At 44.8% G+C, this 26,880-nt stretch overlaps 1 protein-coding gene across 1 annotated transcript in view; it reads right to left on the bottom strand.

Moving 5' to 3' along the window:
* Nucleotides 1-257: 257 nt before the first annotated feature.
* Nucleotides 258-26,880, bottom strand: part of LOC137348050 (integrin beta-3-like) — a 94,056-nt gene continuing 67,433 nt past the window's right edge. The window contains exons 11-15 of the mRNA XM_068013165.1: nt 22,225-22,444; nt 21,147-21,247; nt 14,804-14,923; nt 5,483-5,649; nt 258-4,715 (exon numbers count right to left, since the gene is read on the bottom strand). Of these exons, the coding sequence (XP_067869266.1) occupies nt 4,644-4,715; nt 5,483-5,649; nt 14,804-14,923; nt 21,147-21,247; nt 22,225-22,444 (680 nt within the window). The 3' untranslated portion in view covers nt 258-4,643. The remainder of the gene's footprint in view (nt 4,716-5,482; nt 5,650-14,803; nt 14,924-21,146; nt 21,248-22,224; nt 22,445-26,880) is intronic.

Here is a 26,880-nt window from a genome sequence, read left to right on the forward strand (position 1 = left end):
TGCCCGGCTAATATTATTAACTGGAGGAGTAGCTCGCTATAGTTTCTCTTACTTTATTTCAACCTGAAATCTTGCTGCGTTTTGTCATTTCATTTTGCCTTTCAAATATCAGCAGCAGCTTCACTTTTGTAATATTAACCAGGCAAAACTGAGATTAAAAACAATGAAGCTTTACAGAGAATCCCAGGTTAGTGCAGGATATTCACATAGCTTGTCGCAAACCATGATCTACTCGAGCAACATCAAGCGGAGAGAAATTATAAAATTAGTATCTTTATTACATCAGCAGTCACAATGTATTACATTTTTATTAATAAAAAATAAAGTTGAAAGCCCCGAAAAATTATATTGAACTGTCCTGTTTATCAACACTTTGTAGAATTCAGAAATCAAACACTTTTCAGGAGTTCTGATGAAAGGTCACTGACGTGAAACGTTAACTCTGCTTCTCTCTCCACAGATGCTGCCAGACCTGCTGAGTATTTCCAGCATTTCTTGTTTTTATTTCAGATTTCCAGCATCTGCAGTATTTTGCTTTTACTTTTCAGACAGACACTTTCCTCCCAGCAGAGAGGAGAACTGACCCTTCCATTATTATGGACACACTGGCTACACTCCAATAATCCGTGACAATCTGGGGCAGTGGTGGGCTGATCCCCAATTCCTCAACCCACCTTTCTGTCCAGCAGGGCTCTCCGGAATGACCCTAAATTGTGTTTTTAACCCATTTTGTTGTAATGTATGTTCAGTGACAGAATAATAAATGACCTAGTTAATGCCTGCCATCTCTGGATGTATTCCTGGAGATTTCATCACATGACCACATCCCAGCAACTGCCCCGCCCCCACACTCCTGCTATTGGTCACCTGAACTGTCCATCCCTACAATGCCCCGCCTTCCCACACCCAATTGGAAAGCAAACCAGCTCTTAATTACCTGATTGGTTGATTCATCAGTGAAGCAGCTTTTTTTCCCGAAAAAGCTCATTTCTAATATTTTTGTAACTAATAAATGAAAATGTTCAATGAAAATGGAAAAAATTATACGCAATTTTTTAAATGTCCCTTTGATGCTTCTCCCAGGTTTGCAGCAGTGTCCAGGTCCTTAATCCCTGGAGACCTCAGGGCAATCCTGGGGTATTGGCAACCCTGCATACCAAGGCCAGCTCAGACTGCTGGGGTGAAAGTCTCCACCTTAGGCCCCATGTGAATGGAGTCTGGCCAAAAGGACACAGCCCTATAGTACAGAACTGTGCTGAATTCATCTTGAACTGTTACTCTGTCATTGCTGGCATCACACTGGCGCAGTATTACCCACATTTATGTAGGATTACAATACTAAGGTCTGGAGCAGTGGAGAGAGAGCTTTACTCTGTTAAAGCTGACCTGGGAGTGATTGATATTGACTCTAGATGACAGAATACACATGATATTCTGGACTGGAAGCTTGTCAAAGGCTCATTAATGTTTACAAATATGTATCTAAAGCACTGATGTCTTTTCTTACCCTGAATTCCTATTAAGTAAAATATCTGCCAAAAATATGCCAAGTACTTTGCTTAAAAATGCATTAGATGCAGTAACCAGGGTTGATCAAAAGGTGCCGCCAATTCACACAAAGGGAGTTGAGAGTTGGGGATATCTGTGATCAGTGAGAGTTTACGATTTCCTTTTCTCTTAACCAATTTTCTCCCCTATTCTCCCTTCCTCTTCTTCTGAAATGTTCAATCGAGGTCCCATCTGCCCCCTCAGATGGACATAAAACATTCTTTGGCACTATTCAAAGAAGAGCAGGGGAGTTATCCCTCGTATCCTGGCCAATATTTATCCCTCAACTAATATAATAAAAAAAAAGATTACCTGGTCATTATCACATCGCTGTTTGTGGGATCTTTCTGTGCACAATATGCTGGCACCCACATTTCCTACATTACGAAAGTGACCACTCTTCAAAAGTACTTCATTGGCTGTGAAGCACTTTGGGGACATTCCGCAGGGGTGAAAGGCACCAAATAAATCCAACTTCTTTACTTTGTGTCCTGCAGGCACTGACAGACACAGGATTTGGTTTCATAAGCGGCTAAGTGCCCATTCTTCATGCACCAGTGGGGGAGACAGTGCAGTGAGCAGCAGCAAGTGTCGTGGCTGAATAACTGGCATTGCACACACCCCCTCCACCCCCAAATCCTGGGACACTGAGGCCAAGTAGCATCTCAACTGAGGCCCAGATAAGATGAGCAAACTCAGCTGGGCCATCTTTGGGTGATTTCACTTTATATTATTCCTGCCTTCTGGCCCTGGAAAGGATGGTCTACTTTGTTACCTACTTTCCATATATTATGCTGCTGTGCAACACCTAATGCTTCAGCCAACAGGACGAACCGGCCACGCAAACTGAGCTGTGCCATAAATGCTCCCTGTAACTTCAGGAGAGCTGAGTGAGTGGGTGGGGCACAATTCACTTTCTGAATCACCAATCCCTGGGCTTGCTGTCTGTTTGCTAGCCCACATCCTACTGCGGCGGGATGTTAGACCTCCAACTTGCAACAACCACAGTTAAATTAGGCAGTTTCCACATTGTCAGGTTGTGCAACTGCTTCCACTTCCCAATCACAGCATGATAAAGGCAGGTGCCTTGTAAAGAACCCTCCCCCTCTTTAAGGCCTCCTCATTGAAACACATCTCTTTGACCAAGTTTTTGTTCACCCTGCCCAACCTGCCCCTCGACATCCCCATCTTTGGCTCAGCGTCAATTTTTTTCCACTTATTCCTCTGTCAAAGGTGCTATGCAAATGCAACTTGGTGTTGTAGGTTAGCTGTTAGGAAGTCGTTCTTTCCGCAGAGAGGCATTAAACTCTAGAACGAGTTGTCAAACTGCGGCTCCTGATATAGGAAGTGATTATCAATACCAAGTCAGTATTGAGCTGACAGTGTCTGACATGAATAATTCTTGAGCTACGTTCAGTGCGTGCAATTAGAAAAAGTCAATAAAATGAAATAGTATTCCTTCACCAGACCCCAGGTAATTAGGGAAATATATACATATAACACAAGGCACTTTAACAGCATTTTAAACAACAGTCAATAAAAATGAATGAAAAGAAACCGATTAATAGTGTAGAACTTGCTTACATTTCTGTCTGGCTTCAGTCTCTTACTATTTCCATAGCAACATACCTAGATTTTGAGTGCAGGGGATTCAGGGAAGTAAGTCAGGAGTGAGAACCCTGGCTGATTCCCCAGCTCCCTCCCTCCAGCCTTGTTAGCCCAAGGGGGTAATGGGTGAGTGACACAAGCTGCAGAGCTGCCATTACCGTTCTGACCCCAGTGAACTCATTCAACCCAGGGCCTTGCAGTCTGCATGGCTCAGTTCTATCCTGGGCAGTGTCTTCAGCCTCTGAGCCACTAGGGGTAACAGTTGGATGAATGTGAATGGAGGTGGGTTCAGTGAGTCGCATGCTGTCCTGGGTGGAACCAGACAATCTTCAGTCTTTGGAAAACGGGGATAAGCAACTCAATCGAGCTGGTGCTAAGTACGGGTACCCACAATGGCCAAACATGTAGTTCCCACAGTATCTGTAGGATACATTCAATCTAACAGGAATTAGGTTAAAGCTATGCAAGCATCTGGTGTCCCAAGAAGAAAAATTGGATCCACTGCTTTCTCTCTTCCTTTCCTACAATTGCCATATCTCTGTGTCCTCCTCAAAATGACCAAACACCCTGAAAGGGCATCAAATTGAAGCGTGATCCTGCCCTCACCCATTGAATACTCTCACATGCCCACTTCCAGGAGGAGTAATGGGAATACATTCAGGAGCATTTTATTCCCTTCTCCTTAAACCCAGGAGCACTGGGGCCCAATGCAGACACCCCAACTCAGATCATCGATCGTAACACTCAGCAGCATTCAAATCAGAGAGTCTCTGGTTTGTGTATAGAATCATAGATTTTTACAGCACAGAAGGCCATTCGGCCCATCTTTGAAAGAGCCAATTAGTCCCACTCCCCTGCTCTATCCCCATAGCCCCGTAAACTTTTCTCCATCAAGTATTTATCCAATTCCCTTTTGAAAGTTACTGCTGAATCTGTCCCCAACAGGCAATTCATTTCAAACCATAACAACTCGCTGGGTAAAAATAATTCTCCTCATCTCCCCTCTGGTTCTTTTACCAATTACCTTAAATCTGTGTCTTCTGGTGACTGACACACCTGCCAGTGGAAACAATTTCTCCCTGTCTACTCTCTCAAAACCCTTCATAAAGGGGTGCATGCCACAGTGCATTTACCCATTGGAATTATCAGAGACACCATTCAGATATAACAAGTGCTCACAGACAGCACTGCAATTAAGTGTCTGAAGCACTGGTTATGATACAGGTTCAAACACCTCTTGGTAAAAGAGACGAATGCCACCTCGCTGTGGCTCATTGCAGTTTCTAGGTTGAGAGATCCAGCGTTGAGGGAAGATAGATTTTACAGACTGAAGTTGTGGCTGTTTGTAGCTCAAAATAGGCCAGTAAAAGGAATGCCATATCATTAAAAAATAAAACCCCAAGCCCCTTTGGTTTTGTGCCCAGTGTAGCCCATCTGAAACTCTCCGATGCTGTGGTTTGTGTAACCCTCGCCTGCTGACGGTCCCCTCAATTTGTGTTGCCAGTGTAGGTGAAATTTGTGAAGGTTGATGTTGGCCCTTTGTACAGCGGGTTGTTGGCCTGAAACGAGACATAGTTGGAAACACAGTGAGGCAGATCTCTTGATTACTGAGTGCACTTACAGAATAGTGGCACGCTGTGCCAATCTGACGGGACAATTGTGAAATGGTGACAGGAGTTGCTATAGAGCCACATTAAGCTCAGCGTGATTCAGTCTACCAAAAGCAATGGCAGAGCATGTGAGGTAGGCATCAGCTGGCACTGGCTGTAATGTAACTGAAACTGGCACAACATGAACTTCTGAAGTTCCTATTGACTGCTGCGTTTTCTACATGACAAAAATGGCTACACTTCAAAAATGCTTCACTGGTTGTGAAGTGCTTTGGGATGGCCTGAGGTCATGAAAGTTGCTATATAAATGCAAATGAATAATTCTCTCTTTCCTTCTCTCTCTAACTGTAAACAAGCTTTTAATGTCAGAAAACACATTGTCACAACTAAAATAAGGCCAAATCTGACCATCATTTGGACATTATTTCGCAGGCACTGCAAATGCATTTGTGAATGCATACACAGAACTCCGCTTTCCATAAGCATTGCAGAGCCAGCAGTATAGACAAGTGTGCCACCTCACAGCTGTCTATAACAGGTACTTGTGTCAAACCATTCCTTGCAGTAGACAGGGCTGCTGGAGTTTCTAGAATAATAGCAGCACAAGGGAAGGATGTCTTTGAGTTGAGCTCTCAGGAAGTTTCTGTCAGTTTTAGTGCAGTGTGTGTAATCCCCAAACTCTGTGCCACAGGCAGTAAATGCAAACCCTTCCTTACCGTGTCCCACTTCGCCTTGGCTCGCTCTGCCTCAAACTTTGCAAACTCCCGCTTATCATGGACTGTCACCAGCAGCTTCCAGATCAGTAGTGCTATCAGACCACAGAGCAGGATAGCCCCCATCAAAGGCAGGATAATGACCAGGAGATTCACTGGTGGGGGACATTCTGTGAAAAAAAGGAAGAACTTGCATTTACATAGCGCCTTTCATGACCTCAGGACATGTCTATCTCCTTCTCACTGTTTGGAGCTCTGCAAAAACAGGATGGGGAGAACCAGAAAATAGCAGAAAGAAGCAGCAATGAGATCCAAGGATGGAGAGATATAAACAGCAGTGAAACAAGAAATATCCCCCAAAAAACTGTAGGGAGTGAGGAAAATAGAAAAAGTGACAAAGGAGGTATTAAATTGTATGTATGACAGTGTCCATGGTGAAGCTTGGTTTGAAGTTGGTAAGCTGCAAGCACAAATTGCTACATGGAATTATGAAAAATACAGGAAAAAATTACAAAATTCTTACAGGGCGTGACAGGGCAGATGTAAATAGGATGTTTCCCCTGGTTGGTGAGCCTAGATCCAAGGGACATAGTCTCAGAATAAGGGGTAAGCCATTTAAAACTGAGATGAAGAGGAATTTCTTTACTTAGAGGGTGGTGAATCTTTAGAATTCTCTACCCCAGAGGCTGTGAAAGCTCAGTCACTGAGCATGTTCAAGATAGAAATCGATAGATATCTGCAGTATAATGACATCAAGGGATATGGAGATAGCACGGAAAAGTGGCTTTGAGGTAGATGATCAGCCATGATCTAATTGAATGGGTTGATGGGTTGAATGGGCTACTCCTGCTCCTATGTTCGTATGACTTGGTTGTATTAACAGAAACATGGGTCAAACAAGGCCAGGAATGGGCTCTTAATATTTCTAGTTACCAAGTATTCAGGAATGATAGAGAAGGAAAAAGAGGAGGTGGGGCAGTATTGATTAAGGATGATGATACAGTTCTAAATAGAAAGGATTTATGCGATGGTTCTAGGATTGAATCTATTTGACTTGAGTTAAGGAACAGAGAGGGAGCTGTTACATTGGCGATAGTCTTTTAAAGAGCTTCAGAAAGATGAGATGAGATAAGCAAATTTGTTGGCAAATTTCAAAGGGGTGTAACAAAAATAGATGAGTAATATTAGCACACTTTAATTACCTAATCTAGACTGGGAAAAACATAGTGTTAAGGGAAGGGAAGGAGAGGAATTTCCGATCTGTGCGCAGGAGAACTTTCTTGATCAACACGTCTCTGGCCTAAATAAAGTTAAAAGTAGTGTTGGATCTAATTCATCTCGCTAACAGTGACCACAACATAATTTGGATGAGAGTAATTATGGTAAGAAACCAGAAAATATCAATGGTAAAAATGCTTAACTGGGAAAGAGCTAATTCCAGTGATTTAAGAATGCACCTAGCACAGGTAGATTGGAAAAGTTTATTACAGGGTGAAACAGTAATGGAGCACTGGAAGACTTTGGGAAGCGATAGTTCAGATAGAAACTAGGCAGTGTTCCTTTGAAGGGAAAAAGTAGAGCATCCAAAGCTAATGTGCCCTGTATGACCGAGGAAATAAATGTTAAAATAAAACAGTAAAAGAAAATTTGCAACAAATGTCAGGAATAAGATCCAGTTAACAAGCAGAAAGATTATGGAAAGTCCAAGGGGAAAGTGAAAAAGTTAATGTGAGAGGCAAAGAGAGATTAGGAGTCAAGATTAGTAGCCAACATTAAATTGAACAGTAAAAGATTTTATAAACATCTAAAGTGAGACCTAAGGGAAGTCTTCATGTAGAAACAGAGGATGCAGTTAAAATAGAAATGAGTACTTTATCTTCACAAGGGTAGCAGCTGATGCGAAGGATATGCTAAAAGAGGAAAGGGAAGTTATGGCCAGGACAGTAATAGATAGAGAAAATGTACTAAAAAGGTTAGCATTACTGAAAGCTGGTAAGTCACATGGTCCAGATGGACTGCATCCTAAGTTACTGAAGAAAGCAAAGGTAGACATAGCTGGGACATTGGCCACAATCTTTCGGTCCTCATTGAATACAGGAGTAGTGCCAGAGGACTTCTCTTTCTTTATTTCTTCTTTCTTTGGCCTCCTTGTCTCTGGAGACAATGGGTAAGCGCCTGGAGGTCGTCAGTGGTTTGTGGAGCAGCACCTGGAGTGGCAATAAAGACCAATACTAGAGTGACAGAGTCTTCCACAGGTGCTGCAGAAAAAATTGGTTGTCGGGGCTGTTACACAGTTGGCTTTCCCCTTGCGCTTCTGTCTTTTTTTTCCTGCCAACTGCTAAGTCTCTTCGACTCGCCACATTTTAGCCCCGCCTTTATGGCTGCCCGCCAGCTCTGGCAGACGCTGGCAACTGACTCCCACGACTTGTGATCAATGTCACAGGACTTCATGTCGCGTTTGCAGATGTCTTTAAAGCGGAGACATGGACGGCCGGTGGGTCTGATACCAGTGGCGAGCTCGCTGTACAATGTGTCCTTGGGGATCCTGCCATCTTCCATGCAGCTTACATGGCCAAGCCATCTCAAGTGCCGCTGGCTCAGTAGGGTGTATAAGCTGGGGATGTTGGCCGCCTCGAGGACTTCTGTGTTGGAGATGCGGTCCTGCCACCTGATGCCAAGGATTCTCCGGAGGCAGCAAAGATGGAATGAATTGAGACGTCGCTCTTGGCTGACATACGTTGTCCAGGCCTCGCTGCCGCAGAGCAAGGTACTGAGGACACAGGCTTGATACACTCGGACCTTTGTGTTCCGTGTCAGTGTGCCATTTTCCCACACTCTCTTGGCCAGTCTGGACATAGCAGTGGAAGCCTTTCCCATGCGCTTGTTGATTTCTGCATCGAGAGAACAGGTTACTGGTGATAGTTGAGCCTAGGTAGGTGAACTCTTGAACCACTTCCAGAGCGTGGTCGCCAATGTTGATGGATGGAGCATTTCTGAGGTCCTGTCCCATGATGTTCGTTTTCTTGAGGCTGATGGTTAGGCCAAATTTGTTGCAGGCAGCCACAAACCAGAGAACTGCAGGGTTGCTAATATTATACCACCTTTCATGAAAGGGAAGAAGGATAAACCAGGAAACGAGAGGCCAGTCAGCCTTAGCTCGGTGGTGGGCAAGTTATTGAAAACCATTATCAGGGACAAAAAAAATTAGAGATCCAGCATGGTTTTGTTAAAGGCAAATTGCATCCCACTAACTTGATGAAGTAACAACGAAGGTAGTGTAGTTGATGTAATATATGGACTTTCAGAAGGCATTCGCCAAAGTGCCACAGGAGGTTTGTTAAGAAGATAGAAGCCCATGAATTCAGGGGAAAGTTGTGGTATAGCTATGGAATTGGATCAGTGACAGGAGCAGAAGATGGTGGTTGATGGATGTTTTTCAGACTGGGAGGTGGTTTGCAGTGGTGTTCGCCAAGGGTCAGCTTTGGGCCCAAGACTCTTTTCAATTTTTATAAATAAGAAAGACTCGGGTATAAAGAGCAGCAATATAAAGTTTGGAGATGATGTAAGACATGGCAATATAGTAGGTAGTGATGATGATAGCATTGGATGGTGAAATAGGCAGAAACATGGCAGATAGAGTTCAATGTGGAGAAGTGTGAAGTGATGCACTTTGGGAAGATTAACATGGAGAGACAGTATACTATAAATGGCCTGACTTTGAAAGTGTAGGTGAGAGTGAGACCTTAGTGTTCATATACACAAAACCTTAAAAGGGGCATGACAAGTTGATAAGGTGGTTTAAAAGCATATGTGTTACTTGGATCGATAAACAGAATTATCAGGAGAGGTTGGAAAAGTTCAGACTGTTCTCCTTGGAATAGAGAAGGCAACGAGATGACCTGATAGAGGTTTGTAGATGATTAGAGGTTTTGATAGGATAGATAGAGAAAAACTATCCCTTCTGCAAGTGAGTCAATAACCTGAGGTCATAAATTCAAAATCACTGGCAACAGATCTAAGTGGAAGACGAGAAATATTTTCATTCAGAGAGTTTTTGGGATCTGGAACACTCGACCTGAAAAGGCAGTGCAAACTGATGCAATAAATAATTTTAAAAGGAAGTTGAGCAGGTCCTTGAAGATGAGGAACTTACAGGGTTACGAACAAAAAGCTGGGTTGTGGGACTAAGGACACTTCTCTTTCAAAGAGGCAGCACATGCACGATGGCCAAATGGCCTCCTTCTGTGCTGTAAGTTTTTTTCTAGGATTCTGCGTTTCAACGCACTTTATTTTTGAAATGCAGTCATTGCTGAAACACAGAAAATGTGGTACCCAATTTTGTACACGGCAACATTCCACAAACAGCAATGAGATAAATGACAAGATAATCTGTTTTAGTGATGTCAGTTGAGGAACAAATACTGGCCAGGACACCAGGAAGAACTTCCCTGCTCTTTTTCAAAATCTTGCCATGGGATCTTTAACGTCCGTTTGAGAGGGCAGACAGGACCTTAGTTTAACATCTCATCTGAAAGACAGCATCTCTGCCAGTGCAGCACTCCCTCAGCACAGCAATAGAGTAGCAGCCTAGATTTTGCACTCAAGTCTCTGGAGTGAGACTTGAACAAACAGCTTTTTCACTCAAACTTCAGAGGAATCTGGGAGCAAATATCCATCAGATTAAGATTACAGCTCAGGTTCACTAACCAGGAGTCCGACTGCCAAGTACTGTAACTACCAGTTGTCATTCCTTTTCAGGGAATGTTGGGCTTCTCTGCTCGAAGATTCTATGTTTCCAAAGAGCACAGCTGACTGGGAGAAGACTCGGAGGGCGTAGTTCCAGACCAGTAAGTATAAAAAACTTACCTCTGGTAAAAAAACTGAAAGTGAGTCACAGGAAAGCTGTGACCTGATTGGCTGATAGGGAATTCTTTTTACTGAATTTGAAAATAAAACATTGATAAAAATTGATTAAAACCCTAATTAACTAATTAATAAGTAGAGTAACTAAACCAGAGGGAGGAGATTATTATATTTAGTTAGCATTTAATATTTATAGTAGGAATCTAGCACTAGGGACCATATAGTTATTATAACAATTTAGTAAGGATTTAATAAGTATTTATTTATTTTAAATTAATTTATTAATTAGTGCTAGAAATGTCAGTTAGAGGGGTGAAGTGAGATGTGGGAGGTCCGTGACGCTTCCAGCGTTCCGGACGACTACATCTGCAGGAAGTGTATCCAGTTGCAGCTCCTCACAGACCGCATGGATCGGTTGGAGCGGCAACTGGATGCACTTAGGAGCATGCAGGTGGCAGAAAGCATCATAGACAGGAGTTTTGGAGAAGTGGTTACACCCAAGGTGCAGGCAGATAGATGGGTGACTGCTAGAAGGGGCAGGCAGTCAGTGCAGGAATCCCCTGTGGCTATCCCCCTCTCTAACAAGTATACCGTTTTGGAGCAGTAGCACCATGGCTGGCACTGTTGTTCAGCAGGGAGGGACAAAGCGCAGAAGAGCAATAGTTATAGGGGACTCTATAGTCAGGGGCACAGATAGGCGCTTCTGTGGACATGAAAGAGACTCCAGGATGGTATGTTGCCTCCCTGGTGCCAGGGTCAAGGATGTCTCTGAACGGACAGGGGGCATTCTGAAGGGGGAGGGTGAACAGCCAGAGGTTGTGGTACACATTGGTACCAATGACATAGGCAAGAAGAGTGACGAGGTCCTGCAGGGGGAGTTTAGGGAGTTAGGTAGAAAGTTAAAAGACAGGACCTCTAGGGTTGTAATCTCAGGATTACTCCCTGTGCCACGTGCCAGTGAGGCTAGAAATAGGAAGATAGTGCAGCTAAACACGTGGCTGAACAGCTGGTGTAGAAGGGAGGGTTTCAGATATCTGGACCATTGGGATCTCTTCAGGGACAGATGGGACCTGTACAAGAAGGACGGGTTGCATCTAAACTGGAGGGGCACAAATATCCTGGCTGCGAGGTTTGCTAGCGTCACTCGGGAGGGTTTAAACTAGTGTGGCAGGGGGGTGGGAACCACAGCAGTAGGACAGCAAGTGAAATAAATGGGGAACTAGTAAATAAGGCCAGTAAGACTAAGAGGAAGAGCAGGCAGGGAGATATTGCGGAGCACAGCGGGACTGGTGGTCTGAAGTGCATTTGTTTCTATGCGAGAAGTATAACAGGTAAGGCAGATGAACTTAGAGCTTGGATTAGTACATAGAACATAGAACATTACAGCACAGTACAGGCCCTTCGGCCCTCGATGTTGCGCCGACCTGTGAAACCATCTGTCCTACACTATTCCATTTTCATCCATATGTCTATCCAATGGCCACTTAAATGCCCTTAAAGTTGGCGAGTCTACTACTGTTGCAGGTAGGGCGTTCCACGCACTTGGAACTATGATGTTGTTGCTATTACAGAGACTTGGTTGAGGGAAGGACAATATTGGCAGCTAAATGTTCCAGGATTTCGGAGCTTCAGGCGGGATAGAGGGGGATGTAAAAGGGGTGGGGGAGTTGCATTACTTGTTAAGGAGAATATCATAGCTGTACTGCGGAAGGACACCTCGGAGGGGTCATGCAGTGAGGCAATATGGGTGGAGCTCAGGAATAGGAAGGGTGCAGTCACGATGTTGGGGGTTTTCTACAGGCCTCCCAACAGCCAATGGGAGGTAGAGGAGCAGATATGTAGACAGATTTTGGAAAGATGTAAAGGTAACAGGGTTGTAGTGGTGGGTGATTTTAACTTCCCCTATATTGTCTGGGACTCACTTAGTGCTAGGGGCTTGGATGGGGAAGAATTTGTAAGGAGCATCCAGGAGGGTTTCTTGAAATAATATGTAGAAAGTCCAACTAGGGATGGGGCCGTACTGGACCTGGTATTGGGGAATGAGCCCGGCCAGGTGGTCGAAGTTTCAGTAGGGGAGCATTTTGGGAACAGTGACCATAATTCCATAAGTTTTAAGGTACTTGTGGATAAGGATAAGAGTAGTCCTTGGGTGAAGGTGCTAAATTGGGGGAAGGCTAATTATAACAATATTAGGCAGGAACTGAAGAATTTAGATTGGGGGCGGCTGTTTGAGGGTAAATCAACATCTGACATGTGGGAGTCTTTCAAATGTCAGTTGATTAGAATCCAGGACCGGCATGTTCCGGTGAGGAAGAAGGATAAGTTTGGCAAGTTTCGGGAACCTTGGATACCACGGGATATTGTGCGCCTAGTCAAAAAGTAAAAGGAAGCATTCGTAAGGGCTAGAAGGCTAGGAACAGACGATTCCCTTGAGTAATATAAAGACAGTAGGAAGGAACTTAAGCAAGGAGTTAGGAGGGCTAAAAGGGGTCATGAAAAGTCATTGGCAAACAGGATTAAGGAAAATCCCAAGGCTTTTTATACGTATATAAAGAGCAAGAGGGTAACTAGGGAAAGGGTTGGCCCACTCAAGGACAGAGAAGTGAATCTATGTGTGGAGCTAGAGGAAATGGGCGAGGTACTGAATGAGTACTTTGCATCAGTATTCACCAAACAGAAGGACTTGGTGGATGATGAGGCTAGGGAAGGGAGTGTAGATAGTCTCAGTCATCTCATTATCGAAAAGGAGGAGGTGTTGGGTGTCTTGCAAAGCATTAAGGTAGATAAGTCCCCAGGGCCTGATGGGATCTACCCCAGAATACTGAGGGAGGCAAGGGAAGAAATTGCTGGGGCCTTGACAGAAATCTTTGCATCCTCATTGGCTACAGGTGAGGTCCCAGAGGACTGGAGAATAGCCAATGTTGTTCCTTTGTTTAAGAAGGGTAGCAAGGATAATCCAGGAAATTATAGGCCGGTGAGCCTTACGTCAGTGGTAGGGAAATTATTGGAGAGGATTATTCGGGACAGGATTTACTCCCATTTGGAAACAAACGAACTTATTAGTGAAAGGCAGCATGGTTTTGTGAAGCGAGAGGTCGTGTCTCACTAATTTGATTGAGTTTTTTGAGGAAGTGACAAAGATGATTGATGAAGGAAGGGCAGTGGATGTTATCTATATGGACTTCAGTAAAGCCTTTGACAAGGTCCCTCATGGCAGACTGGTACAAAAGATGAAGTCACATGGGATCAGAGGTGAGCTGGCAAGATGGATACAGAACTGGCTCGGTCATAGAAGACAGAGGGTAGCAGTGGAAGGGTGCTTTTCTGAATGGAGAGCTGTGACTAGTGGTGTTCCGCAGGGATCAGTGCTGGGACCTTTGCTCTTTGTAGTATATATAAATGATTTGGAGGAAAATGTAGCTGGTATGATTAGTAAGTTTGGGGACGACACAAAGGTTGGTGGAGTTGCGGATAGTGATGAGGATTGTCAGAGGATACAGCAGGATATAGATCGGTTGGAGACTTGGGCGGAGAAATGGCAGATGGAGTTTAATCTGGACAAATGTGAGGTAATGCATTTTGGAAGGTCTAATGCAGGTGGGAAGTATACAGTAAATGGCAGAACCCTTAGGAGTATTGACAGGCAGAGAGATCTGGGCGTACAGGTCCACAGGTCACTGAAAGTGGCAACGCAGGTGGATAAGGTAGTCAAGAAGGCATACGGCATGCTTGCCTTCATCGGTCGGGGCATAGAGTATAAAAATTGGCAAGTCATGCTGCAGCTGCACAGAACTTTAGTTCGGCCACACTTAGAATATTGCGTACAATTCTGGTCGCCACACTACCAGAAGGACGTGGAGGCTTTGGAGAGGGTACAGAAGAGGTTTACCAGGATGTTGCCTGGTCTGGAGGGCATTAGCTATGAGGAGAGGTTGGATAAACTCGGATTGTTTTCACTGGAATGACGGAGGTGGAGGGGCGACATGATAGAGGTTTACAAAGTTATGAGCGGCATGGAGAGAGTGGATAGTCAGAAGCTTTTTCCCAGGGGGAAAGAGTCAGTTACTAGAGGACATAGGTTTAAGGTGAGAGGGGCAAGGTTTAGAGGCGATGTGCGAGGCAAGTTCTTTGCACAGAGGGTGATGAGTGCCTGGAACTTGCTGCCGGGGGAGATGGTGGAAGCAGGTACGATAGCGACGTTTAAGAGGCATCTTGACAAATACATGAATAGGATGGGAATAGAGGGATACGGTCCCCGGAAGTGCAGAAGGTTTTAGTTTAGGCAGGCATCAAGATCGGCGCAGGCTTGGAGGGCCGAATGGCCTGTTCCTGTGCAGTACTGTTCTTTGTTCTTTGTTCTACAATGGTATTTATTACCATCAAAAATGGAGGAAAATATAATTAAATAAACACGTAGAACAAAGCAATCAATTCAGGTCAAGGAATAGCTGTTTCTCAAACCTGGATATTCAATAACCGACAGAACGGATTTTCCATTTGGCTCTTCATGATAACGGAACCGAACAGTACAGCCATCCTGGTCTTTGTAGCTACAGTTGACACCATCTGTAGTTTCTGAATCTAGAGAGAGAGAGAGAGAGAGAGGCAGGACCAAAGAATCAACCAGTGTAATTCAGAATGAAATGGTGAGCCAACCAAAACTCAGGCATAAGTTCCTCATTGGCCACTGCAGCAGCACACCACAATGCTCATTGTACTCCCTTGACACAATCCCTATGTAACTATGCCTGCAATCTGTCATGTCAGGTGTATGTGTTATCATTCTTCACTAGAAGTTTGGGTAGACTTTAAGAACAGTTATCAAATTAATACTTAACACATTCTCAAATTCTGCACTTCACTTTAAACTTTTGAACAGGGGGAGATACTGGTAATGTCTCTGATCTAGTAATCCAGAGGCCCAGGCCAATGCCCTGGGGACACAGGTTCAAATCCCCCCATGTCAGCTGGTGGAATTTAAAATCAATTAATTAATAAATTCAATTAATTCATAAAAATCTGGAATTGAAAGCCAGTCTCAGTAATGGTCCATGAAAACTTTCATTGATTATTGTAGAACCGTATCTGATTCACTCATGCCCTATAGGGAAGGAAATCTGCTGTCCTTACCTGGTCTGGCCTACATGTAACTACAGACCATTATCCTCTGAAATGGCCTAGCAAGCTACTCAGTTGTCATGGGCAATTAGGGATGGGCAACATCACTGGTCTTGCAAGGGAAGCCCATGAAAGAATTAAAAAAGGGGCATTAAACAAAGTGAAATAAGTGCAGTGAAAGTAACAGAGAGGAATTGATACAAGTTTGTTCAGTGTTTATACAATAATATGGGTCATAATCATGGCGCAAGGGTGGCACAGTGGCGCAGTGGTTAGCACCGCAGCCTCACAGCTCCAGCGAACCGGGTTTGATTCTGGGTACTGCCTGTGCGGAGTTTGCAAGTTCTCCCTGTGACTGCGTGGGTTTTCGCCGGGTGCTCCAGTTTCCTCCCACAGCCAAAGACTTGTAGGTTGATAAGTAAATTGCCCATTATAAACTGACCCTAGTGTAGGTAGGTGGTAGGTGAATTGTGGGGATGCGAGAGGGTAATGGGATTAATGTAGGATTAGTATAAATGGGTGGTTGATGGTCGGCATAGACTCGGTGGGCCAAAGGGCCTGTTTCAGTGCTGTATCTCTAAAATAAAAAAAATTTTACAGACTGCAGTATACTCATTGAATGCAATGTACTGAACCCATGGATGAAACAGTTGTACTAATTGAATGGTAATGTATTACATTCACAAGTGTGCTGTATTCACTGAGTATAATGGACTGCATTTATTGAATGCAATTTACTGAACCTGTTGAATGTAATGTACTGGGCCAGTGGGATGTATCGTATTTACCGGACCATAAGATGCACCGTATTTACTGGACCACAAGACACAGGGCAATTTTAGGCAACTTTTTTCTGGGAAAAAATGTGTGTCTTATGGTCCAGCAAATACAGTCATGTGATGCACTTATTGAATATAATGTACTGAACACTAAAATGAGGTATTTTTAATCTGACTGTGAGGTAGTAAAGTGGTGAGCTAACAGGAGCTGGTTGGGATGGGAGACTCAGGGTTATGGTTAGTTACCAAGCTTTCCTGAACAAGACTGCGAAAGTGCGAAGTGGGAAGCTGCTTGTTTGCCAGGCGGTTTACCTGACACAACCTTGTTATTTTCATATGGAATATTTCTAAAGAGTATTTTCAATAATAAATAATTTCCTTGCAGGCCCGCTGTTTTATTTCCCCAGTATCTCCCCTTCTCTCCTCAGTACTAAACTCGTTCAAAGCTTTGGTTTCACTAAACAAAGGCACGGGGTATCTTACCCATGTGGACATGTTTCAGCTGTGGGCCTAGATGGGGACGATATTCAGCCATGGCGTGAGCGGGGTGCCAAATCCCAGGCCAGTTCTGCCCACTCCCTTTGTTCACACTTGCCAGCAGGCGTTGCTGGATAAGAATTTGAAAGTGGGGATCTTGGGCCAATTATGGCATCCCATGAATGTCCAGCAGTACTGAGGGGTCCAGAACAGTTAGCTAACCCCAGTTGGGTGCTGCAAATGGCCTTAGGATCCCTGATCTGGGGGGAGGGGGCACACAGGAAGAAAGTTGCTGCTGTTGATCAGTGCAGGGGTTCCAGGTCAGACAGGATAGAGCCCCCACCCCACGGTGTCATACACTCAAGCTCATAGAATGGACATTTACCATCCTAATCGCTGGCCAAACTACCGAGAAGCAGTGGGCATCAGCACGAGTTCTGGCTCCTTCAGAAGAACACAGGAGCAGTCGAAGAAGATGCTTAAAGAAAGGGTAGAGAGGGGCATAACCTTAGAGACAGTATAGAGTCTCTTTCTTCCCCTCAGCTCCTGGGGTTGAAGCTGCCTGCCATGTTTGTCAGTGCCACACCCTGCTCAGCAGAGTGGCCCAGCTTCCAGCTGACAAATGTCAACATGTACAAGCCTGTTGGTCTGATGTTACATCACAGATGGAATTGTCCCAGATAAAAGGCTCTGATAGACTGGCTGTCAGCAATTCACTTCACAGTTTGTGGTTCAAATAGCAGCACAGACTGCCTCAGTTAATGGAGAAGGGCTCAATACAGCTTTGAGTCATGTCTCCTATCACTCAGTGTTAGACTCAGACTGTACCAGGTATTGTATGGTTGATGTTGATATCCTGTATATCTATTCTGGGCAGCGTGGGACAGAGCAGGAATAGAAAGCTGATGAATATACACACACAAACACACCCTTCAGAGCCAATGTGAGCTCATCCCATTCCAATGTTCTACAACATGCACTAACTTTGCTTCTATAGGATGTGATGTGTCAGCTGCTAAAGTGAGTCCTTTCCTTCTGTGTTTCATTGAAAAACTAACCTTGAGTGATTTTTTTTCCACCTTCAAGCAGACTAATTTGATGAATTGTGAAAATTGGTGAATAGAACATATGAACATAGGAATTAGGAGCAGGTGTAGGCCACTCGGCCCTTTGAGTCTGCTCCGCCATTCAATAAGTTCATGGCTGAACTGATTACTCCACATTTCCACCTACCCTCAATAACCTTCCACCCCCTTGCTTATCAAGAATCTATCTACCACTGCCTTAAAAATATACAAAGACTCTGTTTCCACCACCCTTTGAGGAAGGGAATTCCAAAGACTCACCACCCTCAGAGAAAAAAAATCTCCTCATCTCTGTCTTAAATGGGTGACCCCTTATTTTTAAACAGTGACCCCTAGTTCTGGACTCACCCACAAGAGGAAACATCCTTTCCACATCCACCCTGTCAAGACCCTTCAGGTTCTTATATGTTTCAATCAAGTCACCTCTTACTCTTCTAAATTCCAGTGGATACAAGCCTAGAAGTTTGCAGTTCAGAGAGGAGGGGCTGTTTGGGGGTGGGGTTTTTGTGCTCACTATACGCCTCATAGTGGTCCAGCTGGCAGGAGGCAGCACTGAAGGGAGATGAGCTGCCTCCTTACCAGGAAGCTCAGTCAGTTATAGAGTAGCACTGACTCAGGAATCAGTCAGGTAACGCTGTGTGCCCGGGGGAGGGGTTATCATGTAAACAGTTGGGCAGAAATTTGTCCTGGGCTCTAGCACATGATATGCAGTATCGTTTTGGCCGCCATTATGCGCAGAGCTTGGTATTTGATTGCATTGACAAAAATGGTCGGATCTGATACAATCCAATTTGTAACAGCGCCCAAGGTGCTATTCTACCCCACTCTGTGCTGGGGGGAGGGGTTATTGGGTAACATTGTGTCTGGGGGGCCGGGGGGGGGGGGGGGGGGGGGGAGGGGTTGTGGTGGTTAACACTGTGCCCGTGGTGAGAATTTATCAAGTAGCACTCTGCCCATGGGGAGGGATTATCAGGAAATGCTGTGCACATGGTGCTCATTTATTGGCTAATGCTGTGCCCAGCTTGGGGTGTGGTGGGGGGTGGGAAAGGTCTCATTATTTCCTACTGCTGTGCCCGGGGAGGGGTTGAAGTGGATTATAATCCTAGCCCCTTTTTGGGACCATCCTGGATCAGGCACACTCCCCAGATGATCACTCTCACTTAAGGTTGAGAAAGCCACAGACACTTGAATGAGTCTAGGGAACTGATCTAACTCTCCCCAAAACAAAGAAACCAGTTGAGGATATTACCATCATCCGGATAGCCTTTTTAACAAGTTTTAGCCAGAATATAACAAACTGGATATTATAAGGATTTGGGCATCACTCCTCAATAATGTACCTCCCCACTGAAGAGTGTACGGAGATGGGTTCTCGAGTTTTCGATATAGACGACTGTATGAGACAATATATTTTCTAAAATATATAAAAGTTTATTAAAGACCGAGCATACAATTCACAGGTGATGGGGAGTCAATCGCAACTTTAAAACTTTTAGGAAAAGAAAGAAAGTTTGATGTTATTTCTCATAGAGAATTCAAGTTTTAAGTCTAAATATTGTTACAGTAAATATTTGAGATATCCACCACGATTTAAAGCAGCATTTACCTTAAATCCCTGAGTAGAAAGCTACAGAGTTTAGTGCGATACATTTTTTTTATTCGTTCATGGGATGTGGACGTCGTTGGCTAGGTCAGCATTTATTGCCCATCCCTAAATGCCCTTGAGGAGGTGGTGGTCAGCCACTTTCTTGAACGGCTGCAGTCCTTGGGGTGTAGGTACTCCAACAGTGCTGTTAGGGAGGGAGATCCAGGATTTTGACCCAGTAACAGTGAAGGAATGGCGATTATAGTTTCAAGTCAGGATGGTGTGTGGCTTGGAGGGGAACTTGCAGGTGGTGGTGTTTCCATGCATCTGCTGTCCTTGTCCTTCTAGATGGTAGAGGTCGCTGGTTCGGAAGGTGCTGTCGAAGGAGCCTTGGTGAATTGCTGCAGTGCATTTTGTAGATGTTACACACTGCTGCCATTGTGTGTCAGTGGTGGAGGGAATGAATGTTTGTGGATGGGGTGCCAATCAATTGGGCTGCTTTGTCCTGGATGGTGTCGAGCTTCTTGAGTGTTGTTGGAGCTGCACCCATCCAGGCAAGTGGAGAGTATTCCATCACACTCCTGACTTGTGCCTTGTAGATGGTGGACAGGCTATAGAGAGTCAGGAAGTGAGTTATTTGTCACAGAATTCTCAGCCTCTGACCTGTTCTTGTAGCCACAGCATTTATATGGCTGGTCCAGTTCAGTTTCTGGTCAATGGTGGGGGATTCGGTGATGCTAATGGCATTGAACATCAAGGAGAGATGGTTAGATTCTCTCTTGTTTGAGATGGTCATTGCCTGGCACTTGTGTGGCATGAATGTTACTTGCTACCTCTTCCAATTAAGGAGAGAACTATCATTGCTGCACCATAGTAGCTTGTACCTTTACCATGAGAAGCGCTGGAGTGAATCCAATGAATCTAAAGATTCACTGTGTGGTGCCAATACTTATATTGTTTCTAAGCTGCATAACAAGTTTTTTTTATGCATGGGCATGTTACCTCTTTTGCAAGTAGGTTCGTCCCATTCTATTTCCCAAATAAGGCTGTATAACTGTTAATTTCTGGTTAAGATCCACCTTCTTTGATTACTAAGAAAGGCAGCCTCTCATGGTGGCCACTTCCTTAGTTACCTATGTTTCAAAATTATAATTCAATTGGGTTTGATCAGTTTTGTCAAAATTTCTGTTGACTGTGGTTTAGCGCTGTCTGCATCAGACAATCTTATCAACTATTACCCTATGGTAGCTTACGTGATCAGTTGCAAACTGTGTTATCAATGTTTTACTGTATGATGAACTCCCTTCCTAACAGCACTGTGGGTGTACCTACCTCACATGGACTGCAGCGGTTCAAGAAGGCGGCTCACCACCACCTTCTCTAGGGCAATTAGGGATGGGCAATTAGGGATGGGCAATAAATGCTGGCGTAGCCAGCGACGCCCACATCCCATGAACGAATATAAAAAAATGAGGTTTGTGACTCTGTAGGAGTGCATCCTTTTTTATCAGAAGCTGCCTCTATGCTTGAAGATGAGACAAGCCCTTCACCTCAGAGGCATGCCTATGAACATCTTTTAACCTTTTAGGAAGATGAACCCTGCTTTTAATTTTTTAATCGCTAATTCATAGAAAACTAACTATTTTAACCTTATAACCCCTTATTTTGTTTGGATTCCTTCACAGGGTCCTGTTCTGATCAGAGAACCAATAGGCAGGACTGCTGGTAGTCTTACCCGATGTGCCAGTTTGTGCACTTACCCAGCGTCTTCACAATTCGGATCTCGTCTCTGCACACCTTGTCACAAGTGCCATTCTCCATCAGGTTCCCAGTTTCAAACACCTTGCACTCGACACAGCCCCTGTGAGGGATGGGGAAGAGAGATTCAACAAAAACAGAGATTTTACACGTCTGTGAAACTCAACTAATTTTTTCAGCAAATCATTCTCAAATTTTCTCGCCTCCTTCTCTTGGCCTTTACTGGTGCTAGCCAGGATTGGGTTTGAGTTGAGTTTGGACAGTTAAGCATCAGCAGGCTATTGCATCATGAATGACATCACAGCCAAGCCTAATCTTGTCGTGATCTGGTGCATGCGTGTGTACTTAGAAATTTGTTGTCTCTTTAATGTGCTTTTCAGTTAAGTTTCATATTTATTTTTCTTCAACCTGCCTGCTTTAAAGAAAGACTTCATTTCTATCTTAGGACATTCCAAAGCACTTTACAGCTAATTGTGTACTTCTGAAGTGTAGTAATTGTTGTAATGCAGGAAGCATGGCAACCAATCTGCATGCAGCAAAGTCTCACAAACAGCAATGAGATAATGACCAGATAATCTGTTTTCAGTACTGTTGGTGAGGGATAAATATTGGCCAGGACACCAGGGAGAACTCCCCTGCTTTTCTTTGAAATAGTGCCGTGGGATCTTTTCCAACCATCTGAGAGGGCAGACAGGGTCTCGGTTTAACATCTCATCTGAAGGACTTCTGATAGTGCATCAGTCCCTCAGTACTGCACTGGAATGCCAGCCTAGATCTTGTGCTCAAGTCTCAAGAGTGGGACTTGAACCTTCTGACAGAGGTGAGAGTGTTACCAACTGAGCCACAGCTAATCAAAGACCTCTCTCCATGATTCTTCATCACAACATCTCCCCTCCTTCGGATGACTCCAACTTGAGATGGGCAAATTCCCCCTTATCTCCTTGAAAAGGAAGCCAGAGTGTGAATGCCAGTCAGGCCTGTGATTGGAATGTGGAATGGAGTCCAACATTGAAGAGCTGCAGCTACCAGACTCTTTCCTCCATGGTGCTTGCCATGTTGTGGTTGGGGAGCTGGACTAACCTTTTGAACGTGCAGGCATCAGGGCAGGTGGGGCATTTCTCACACTGGTCTCCGTACGCCCCACCTGTGCAGACACACTTTCCACACTCGCAGTATCCTCGCCCATTGCAGATGAACCCGAAAGCGGGCACACAGTTGTCGGTCTTGGTGGTGCAGTTACAGTAACTTCCAGTCCAATCCGGGAAGCACCTGCACTCGCTGCACTCACATTTCCCATTCCCTGTGGTCAATGCAGAATGGCGGTTAGACTCAGAGCTGCAAACATCACAACATACTCTGAAGATTAACATCACCCCCTGTGCAGCACCCTCCACCCTCTTTCACCAATATAGGGGACACATAGGAGAAAGGGCAATACTAAACAGAACAAAGAAACTGAGAATGGGCAAATGGGCAAATGGGCTGGAACTGTCCATCTTTGGAAGAGAAAGAATGGGACAGAGAGAATGAGCAAGAAAGAATAAGGCAGAGGAAGAAAAAAACAGGAGAGAGAGAAGGGAGAAAAGGAGAATGTGAGAGAGAATGACTTAGAAAGAGTAAAGGCATAAGAAAGAGAATATGGGTAAGAGCAAAACTGCAAGAGAGGATGAGAGAATGAAAGAAAGAGAACAAGGAATTGCTCGAAGGGAAAAGATCAAGGTCAACTGAGTTCACTTTATGCTATCCCGGTATCTGCATGATGCAGATGTTGACTAATCTTAGCAATCAATCTCTATCAATGAGTCTCCAACAGACCACACACAAGGTGAGGAAAACCCCAGTGGTGAAGAGCTTTGGGAACCTTAGGTCCAAAGTCACATGTTCCTCCCAAGCACGTTATACTTACAACATGTCATGTCTCAAGTTACTTGTATATAGTATCTATTTAAAGAAAAAGGGTAAAAGAAAAAAAAAAGGAGGTGGGGGGTGGGGGGGGTGGGGGTGGGGGCAATTGAGGTTTTCAAGACCATTAGCAGCCGTGCTTTAATATTCTGATTGAGCAATGATTCTGCTCTCATGCACATGGATAGACACGCAAAATGAGACCTCGTATCTCTTCTCATTCACATGCTTGTAGACCACTAGAGAGACAACCCTGTGAGTCCACCCACTTACCGTCCCAATGTAGGTATGTTGTGTGATTTGGTGGTTAGGGGAGAGATTTTGTTTTTAATCGTTTAGTTTCGGTGTTCCAAAACTTCAGCCGTCACCATGCTGTGACTAAGTTGTCTGGTTTTAGGTAAGTGGGGTGTGTCTCCATAGGGAGGAAGTACACACTCTGTATTGGGCAAATTGAAACCCTACTGGTAAACATGGAGATGGGTTTCACCATGTCAGACACCTGGGCTGACCAAAAAGAACTACAATAACTACAATAGTGGCGCAGTGGTTAGCACCGCAGCCTCACAGCTCCAGGAACCCGGGTTCGATTCCGGGTACTGCCTGTGTGGAGTTTGCAAGTTCTCCCTGTGTCTGCGTGGGTTTTCTCCGGGTGCTCCGGTTTCCTCCCACAAGCCAAAAGACTTGCAGGTTGGTAGGTAAATTGGCCATTATAAATTGCCCCTAGTATAGGTAGGTGGTAGGGAAATATATAGGGACAGGTGGGGATGTGGTAGGAATATGGGGTTAGTGTAGGATTAGTATAAATGGGTGGTTGATGTTCGGCACAGACTCGGTGGGCCGAAGGGCCTGTTTCAGTGCTGTATCTCTAATCTAATCAATTGGCACCCCTGACCATTGACCTTTGCCCTTTGCTCTTTCCCTGTCCTTTTATTCTGCTCAGTCCTGTAAAGCAGTTGTCCTAACTTTCCCTTCCCCGTTCTGACTGGGATCTCTACCTAAAATATAAATCTGTCTTTTCTCTCTCTTCAAATGCTGGAAGAGGACCTGCGTGTTTCCAGAATATTCTATTGCCGATTTCTGGGGCTTTCAAATGCTCACTAACGGCCTTTCAGCTCACTGCAAAATCACAGACACCCATTAATGGATGGGCATTCTTGGCCAGTTTTCTTCATGGGTCTCCTTGCCATTAGCATGTGTTAATTAAATCAGCCCTTTTGTACTGCTGGGAAATGCTAGCCTGTGGTGCTGGATGGGGACAGGACTGGGCTTGTGTGTGTTTAAACTTTGTTATCCCTTCAAAGGTTGCAGGGTGACCTAATTGAGGTGTTTAAAACAATAAAAGGATTCAAAAAGAGCAGATACTGAGAAACGATTTCCTCTTGCAGTGGAGTACAGAGCAAGGGGGCACAACCATAAAATTAAAGGTCGTTCAGGAGGGAAATTGAGAAGCACCTTTTCACACAAAGGTTTATGGAAATTTGTAACTTTCTCCCCCAAAAAAGCTGTGGATGCCAGGGGGTGGGGTGGGGGGGCCGGGCAATTGAAATTTTCAAGACTAAGATTGACAGTTTTATTTTAGCTATGGGTATCAAGAGACGGATGAGAGTTGAGGTATGGATCAGCCACGATCTGACTGAATGGAGAACAGGCTCAAGGGGCGAAATGGCCTACTCCTGTTATTGTTGGCACTGAGTGGATGTAGTGCTTATACTGAAGGCTGGATTCCCAGCCCGAGAAAAGTGTATTTTTTTATTCATTCCTGGGATGTGGGTATCACTGGCCAGGCCAGCATTTATTGCCCATCCCTAATTGCCCTTGAGAAGGTGGTGGTGAGCTGCCTTCTTGAACCACTGCAGTCCATGTGGGGTAGGTACACCCACAGTGCTGTTAGGAAGGGAGTTCCAGGATTTTGATCCAGCGACAGTGAAGGAACGACGATATAGTTCCGTCAGGATTGTGTGTGGCTTGGAGGGGAAATTGCAGTGGTGGTGTTCCCATGCATCTGCTGCCCTTATCCTTCTAGGTGGTAGAGGTCGCGGGTTTGCCTGAGTGCTGCCAGAGTAGCCTTGATGCGTTGCTGCAGTGCATCTTGTAGATGGTACATAGTGCTGCCATTGTGCATCAGTGGTGGAGGGAGTGAATGTTTGTAGGTGGGCTGCAAATCAACTGGGCTGCTTTGTCCTGGAGGGTGTCGAACTTCTTCAGTGTTGTTGGAGTTGCACCCATCGAGGCAACTGTAGAGAATTCCATCACACACCTGACTTGTGCCTTGTAGATGGTAGACAGGCTTTGGGGAGTCAGGAGGTGAGTTACTCGCCACAGGATTCCGAGCCTCTGACCTGCTCTTGTAGCCATGGTATTTATATGGCTACTCCAGTTCAGTTTCTGGTCAATGGTAACCCACAGGATGTTGATAGTGGGGGACTCAGCGATTGTAATGCCATTGAATGTCAAGGGGAGATGGTTAGATTCTCTCTTGATGGAGATGGTCATTGTCTGGCACTTGTGTGGCAAATGTTACTGGCCAATTATCAGCCCAAGCCTGGGTATTCTCTAGGTCTTGCTGTATTTCTACTCGGACTGCTTCAGTATCTGAGGAGTCGCGAATGGTGCTGAACATTGTGCAATCATCAGTGAACATCCCCACTTCTGACCTTATGATTGAACAAAGGTCATTGATGAAGCAACTGAATATGGTTGGGCCCAGGACACTATCCTGAGGAACTCCTGCAGTGATGTCCTGGAGCTGAGATGATTGACCTCCAACAACCACAACCATCTTCCTTTGCGCTAGGTATGACTCCAGCCAATTAAGAGTTTTCCCCCTGATTCCCATTGACTCCAGTTTTGCTAGGGCCCCTTGATGCCATACTCGGTCAAATGCTGCCTTGATGTCAAGGGCAGTCACTCTCACCTCATCGAGTTCAGCTGTTTTGTCCATGTTTGAACCAAGGCTGTAATGAGGTCAGGAGCTGAGTGGCCCTGGCGGAACTCAAACTGAGTGTCAGTGAGCAGGTTATTGCTAAGCAAGTGCTGCTTGATTGCACTATCGACGACACCTTCCATCACTTTACTGATGATTGAGAGTAGACTGATGGGGTGGTAATTGGTGGGTTTGGATTTGTCCTGCTTTCTGTGTACAGAACATACCTGGGCAATTTTCCACATTACCAGGTAGATGCCATGTTGTAGCTATACTGGAACAGCTTGGCTAGGGGCGCGGCAAGTTCTGGAGCACAGGTCTTCAGCACAACTGCTGGAATGTTGTCAGGGATCATTGCCTTTGCAGTATCCAGTGCCTTCAGTCATTTCTTGATATCACGCGGAGTGAATCGAATTGGCTGAAGACTGGCATTTGTGATGCTGGTGACTTCAGGAGGAGGCCGAGATGGATCATCCACTTGGCACTTCTGGCTGAAGATTGTTGCAAATGCTTCAGCCTTATCTTTCGCACTGATGTGTTGGTCTCCCCCATCATTGAGGATGGGGATATTTGTGGAGCCACCTCCTCCAGTTAGTTGTTTAATTGTCCACCACCATTCATGACTGGATGTGGCAGGACTGCAGAGCTTAGATCTGATCTGTTGATTATGGGATCACTTAGCTGTGTATGTGCACCTGGAAAGTCTGCACTCATTTAATTTTTAAAACATTTTGCGATCTCTCACTTTAAAAAATAAACACAGCTTCAACAATACCAAACATGGGTCAGAAACCGGACTGTAACGCTAGCACTATTCTCCGACTATGAGGCATTGGAGCCTCATAGTTTTGGCCAATGTATTTACATAGAATTTACAGCACAGAAACAGGCCATTCGGCCCAACTGATCCA

The sequence above is a fragment of the Heterodontus francisci genome, chromosome 33 (assembly GCF_036365525.1).
Source record: "Heterodontus francisci isolate sHetFra1 chromosome 33, sHetFra1.hap1, whole genome shotgun sequence".
In the NCBI taxonomy this organism is placed as follows: domain Eukaryota; kingdom Metazoa; phylum Chordata; class Chondrichthyes; order Heterodontiformes; family Heterodontidae; genus Heterodontus; species Heterodontus francisci.